Genomic DNA, 4,941 nt, shown 5'->3' with positions numbered 1-4,941 from the left:
TGTGTGTGTGTGTGTGTGTGTGTGTGTGTGTGTGTTTGTACGTATGCATGTGTGTATAAAGTGCGTTAAAAGAGAAAGGAAATTACGTTTTATTCCATGCCCAGTAATTGTCCCCATGATAATATGAGTTTTGCCCATAGTAATCCTTGGCTCCGTGAAAGATGGAGGGTCATTACACGCCAACCCCAAAGTCAGAGATGACACCTACAGGTATCCAGGTAATCCTTGCCTCATTTACAGATCTACAGGATATGTTAATTGAAGGAATACTATAATTAATAATCAGAGCATAGTTATTGCTATAATCGCAGCAGATGACACATTAAAAAAAAAAAAGTTTAAACCTGCATTTTACAATTTGACTAAAAATGCCCAATTTTGGGACTTTTTTCCCTTGCATTCCGACCGACATCATAATATGTAAAATGAAATCGCTAACAAATCGACAAACCTCACATTCACAAATGTCCTAACATTCTGTCTAAAGGCAAAACAGTTAGCATCAAGATATAAACACTCCCATGTCCCCTCTTCTTTTAGATTAAGCAGAATAACATCGAAAACCTTACGATTTGAACAATATCTTAATGACAAGTTATTTTTTACTACATACTTAATTGTATGGAATAGATGAAAAGAAGAGAGTGTGAGTGTGTGTGTGTGTGTGTGTGTGTGTGTGTGTGTGTGTGTGTGTGTGTGTGAGAGAGAGAGAGAGAGAGAGAGAGAGAGAGAGAAAGAGAGATAGAGAGTGAGGTGGGGGTGGCACAGGGTGAAACAGAGGCAGAGGGTAAAAGAGAAAGAAAGCGAGAGAGAGAGAGAAAGAGAGAGAGAGAGGGGGGGGGAGAAAAAAGAAAGAGAGAGGGAAAACAGAAAGAGAGAGAGGGGAACAAGGAGAAGAAAGAGTTCATGCACACAGACTCACTGTGCATACGGTTGTGGGAGTGAGTTGTCCTTTGTTGTACGTGTATCGTTGTACGTGTATCATTGTACGTGTATCGTTGTGCATCTATGTAATTAGTTATTTGTTTTGTTTTTGTTTTGGTGCTGATTCTTTGAATGCAAATGTTCTGTTATATCCACCCAAAATGTCCATCGACGCTCAATAAATGTTATACTATCTATCTTCTATTTTTATTTTTTCTTTTACCTTTAACCTTTGTGTTCAGTAAATGAACTTCTGTTTTGAAAGGACCAGTCATTGTTCGTTTATTGGAATGGTTTTGTCATACGGAAAACCTTGTTATGTTTTTTTTCATAAAAAGAAACATGCCATGCTACTTCCAGATTTAGTGCCATCTGCTCCAGGCCTTTCAAACTACAAAGTAAATTCGTTGAACAGAGTGGTCGTGTTGCAATATTATGCTGTGGAGGTAATGATAAATCAATTCAGTGTGTGGGTTGTTGGTTTTTTTTTAACTTAAAGAACATTTTTACTTGCCACATTCGAACACTTTGATGAATTCTTCATACCTCCTTTACAATTACGACACACTTAGTATTTCGATACAGTTATAAGAAAATTTGTTGCAGATTAAATTTCCAAGTCTACCTGTATCATCCACTTTCTTTGGTTGGGTTCCGGTGTTTTCTCCTTTCCCCTGGGTTGAGTCAACATTTTTCATCGACCCATTTACGTGGTGGTTCCTAAAATCAGGCAAACTCGTCTTTGTTGTCCATGCGATTTCCCCATTTGTCTGAAGATTCCCATTCAGCCCGGGGGTTATCAACTGAGGTTCACTCAAAGGGTTGATCGTTACTTTCGCGGTTTGTTCCGTCATTTGAGAGTTGCTGTTTTCCAGGTTACCGTTTAGTTTCGTTTCTTGAGTTTCAAATCCGGAGTTGACAGTACCGTTTTTAGCTGATATATCCATAACAGCATAAGGGGTCTTATCAGATTTTTTAAACCTCACGTATAAATCCATGAAGGTGCCGACTACCGCTAGGAGGCCAAATATTGAGAGGATGACTCTGAAAAGAAAGTATAATAATAGTTTGAAATGATGAAATGGTTTTGGTAAAACTCCCTATCAACACTGTAAGGTTATTTAAGAGGCGGGACCTCCGAGGTTAACGTTCATCTCCGTAAGGACCGAACCAAGAGGGACATTCGTATAAAGTGCCTTTCCCAAGGACCTGAGGCTCGAACCCCTGAACCCGCATTCTCATGATTACGAGTCTGGTAGCCTACACACTAGGCTACCGACGCCACTATCATGTAGTTTAATATACTTTAAAAACATAAATATCTAGTGTGGTATCATATTGAGAGGATGACTGTGAAACGAAAATTTAGTAATAATATGATTTAATAACATGGATATTTCATGATGTATCATTTACGATCGTCTTGTTTCAAGTAAGAAGTCAGTCGGCTTAAGCAAACTCAATTCTAGCAAGTAAATAGAAAAGATCGGATTAGTCATTTATTCCCAGAAACTGGCACATCAGTTTGGTGTTTCATACACGCATGCACCCCCCCCCCCACACACACACACACACACACATTATTTTTATTATGATATTCACCGGTAGTATCTAAAAGACTATGTTTCGTGCTGTGTTTTCCAGGGAGGGGTGTAATAAAACGAGGCAATTCTAAGATGGTATTTTGCATGTCGAGGAAATAAACATGTTTCACAAAGTTCACAACGATTGCCCTTTTGGGTCAAATTGAAACGCTACCAACTTGAGTTTTTTTTTCTTTTACAAAATGTAAATGGTTTGCAGCATTCCCAGTGGTGTTGGAAAGCTGAGGGGAGAAGTGAACAGTGGCGGGACTTGTTCTTTCTTTTTTATTTCTTGGAAGGCTCTTATGCTACATATTTTTGTTTCGGGTAAACAGAAAAGAATAACTATTTTTCAACGTTCTTTTCTTCCCTATGTCAAAGAGGTGTGGAATGAAACATTAATTGCTGTGTAGCTTGCCCAAAATTATTAATTTACAGCAGGGGTTCGGAGAACTATTTAGAAATGCTTGGGGAGGGGCTGTGTGTTGGATAAACTCAGCAATTAGCCTCTTACACGTTGACTAGGGTTACTTTTTGTCCAGAGAAGCAGCACAATGAGTTTCTATCAAAAGTTATCTATCAGCTTTAAAACATAAACAGTACCAAGGGAGCTAAGCCTATTAAATCTAAAAATACTTTTTTATGAGTAACTGTAAGCCTTACATAGCAACAATGGCGGCAGTGTCTTCCGAGATGTCCAGATCTGCTGGGCACATCATGTAAACTTGGGTTATATTCACTGAAGGAAGAAACAGAAGTACATTAATTTACATTGTTAAATAACAATGTTATGTTCTACATGTCAAAAGGGTTTTTTTTAACTTTTGTCTCCTGAGAACTACATTGACATCGTCTCATAAATGAAAAAAGTCTTAATGGACTTAAGCATTGAATGATTTTTATTGCTGTCTTGTCATCTTTGAAAGACGCATACTGTGAAGTCCAAGTACGCTAATGCCTTTTTATGTAATTGTATACAAATGAACGAATATCAAAGTTTTCACGCTGAGAATGATAACATCAAGTTCTAAAACCGTTTTGAACTTGGCTTCCTCGCCACAACTAGATTATGTCCACTCTGTTCCATGTCTTTATTTGGACGTCAAAGTTTCCTTGAGGCACGGGTGACGAATCTGTTCAACTCGAAACAAATGCTTTATGAAGACACATTCCGCTACAACGCGTTCGCCAGCACTTTATCTGCACTTCGTATCCTGGCAAGATGTTGTGTTGCAAGAAAACTCATTACTTCTACATAGTATGAAATTTACAAAATTTCAGAGAATTAACTATTTATAGCTATATGACTGGGTGCCAGTATGTTCTACATCATCTTGGATCTAGATATTGCAGCTACATTGAATATGTTGTTCTTGCATGGAAGGAAAAAGAGTTTCCAAAACCCTCTGCTTCTACTTTCATGGTCCATGAATAGCGGGCATGAACAATACAAATATAATGGAATGAGTAACGTCCCCTCCAGTTTAATTGTGAAGTCAAGTGTGATGTTTCTGTATTTCAATGTTGTTTCTTTATGTATAATCCTGGGAAGTACCTCAGAGTTTAACCCTTTACACGATACTACTGCTCTCAAAATTCTGAAACTTAAGCTACGTTTAGTTGCATTTTGTCCACATGCCATTCCTAATACTCTTGGGGTCATGATGTATCATTGTTGTTATTGTTTTCCAAATTGATCATGCAACTTAGTTTTCTTCAATTTTGGAACCTACAATCATATCCCTCAAAGTCCCAAGCACCCTTTTTGATATTAGTTATATCTTAAAGTCAACTAAAAATGTCTTTTCTCAAGAGAAATTATATAGTTCTCCTTTTTCTTAGATTTTCACAAATTTGTTTTTTTGTACATACTTTAAATATGATTTTCACCCCTAGGCCCCCTTCTTTTCTACTGAATGTTTTCTTTTTTGTTTTTCATGTTTGCACAAATGGGTCTTCCTGACGTAGGCTTTTGAGGTTTTGTCCATGACTCGCTTCAGTATGATGCTGGAAAGAGGTTGTATGAGGTGACAGCCTTGCTATAAAACCTCGCAAACTCCATGACAAAAGGTCATTTACAAATGGGAAAGGATAGAAAAGGTATTAAAATGTGCTTATAAAATGGAGTAAAACCTCTGATTTTAGACACAAAGTGTCCAGATTGAAACCTCTAACTAACAGATAAGGCTTACTAGTGCTACGCATTGCCCTTCTCCCCCTACCACTACAATCTGGGCTCCCAAACACCACCCATTTCAACATCTTTCTCTATATTTATTGTATACTTACGGCCATACAAGGCATTGTTCAGCTCAGGGCCCTTGCAGGAGTCAGGCAGACAAAGATCCCATTCCAGAGGAGGTGCAAATTGTGAGCTACCCTGAGAAATATCATCATCATCATCATCATCATCATCAGCAGCAGCAGCAGCAGC

General features: G+C 38.0%; 1 protein-coding gene across 1 annotated transcript in view; it reads right to left on the bottom strand.

Annotated features, from left to right (window-relative positions):
* Positions 1-4,941, bottom strand: part of LOC101863354 (nose resistant to fluoxetine protein 6-like) — a 21,267-nt gene that overhangs the window by 14,449 nt on the left and 1,877 nt on the right. Inside the window, exons 3-4 of the mRNA XM_005101685.1 lie at positions 3,171-3,246; positions 1,550-1,968 (exon numbers count right to left, since the gene is read on the bottom strand). Of these exons, the coding sequence (XP_005101742.1) occupies positions 1,550-1,968; positions 3,171-3,246 (495 nt within the window). The remainder of the gene's footprint in view (positions 1-1,549; positions 1,969-3,170; positions 3,247-4,941) is intronic.

The sequence above is a fragment of the Aplysia californica genome, unplaced genomic scaffold (assembly GCF_000002075.1).
Source record: "Aplysia californica isolate F4 #8 unplaced genomic scaffold, AplCal3.0 scaffold00293, whole genome shotgun sequence".
Lineage (NCBI taxonomy): Eukaryota > Metazoa > Mollusca > Gastropoda > Aplysiida > Aplysiidae > Aplysia > Aplysia californica.
This window is presented reverse-complemented; position numbering and strand designations above follow the sequence as displayed.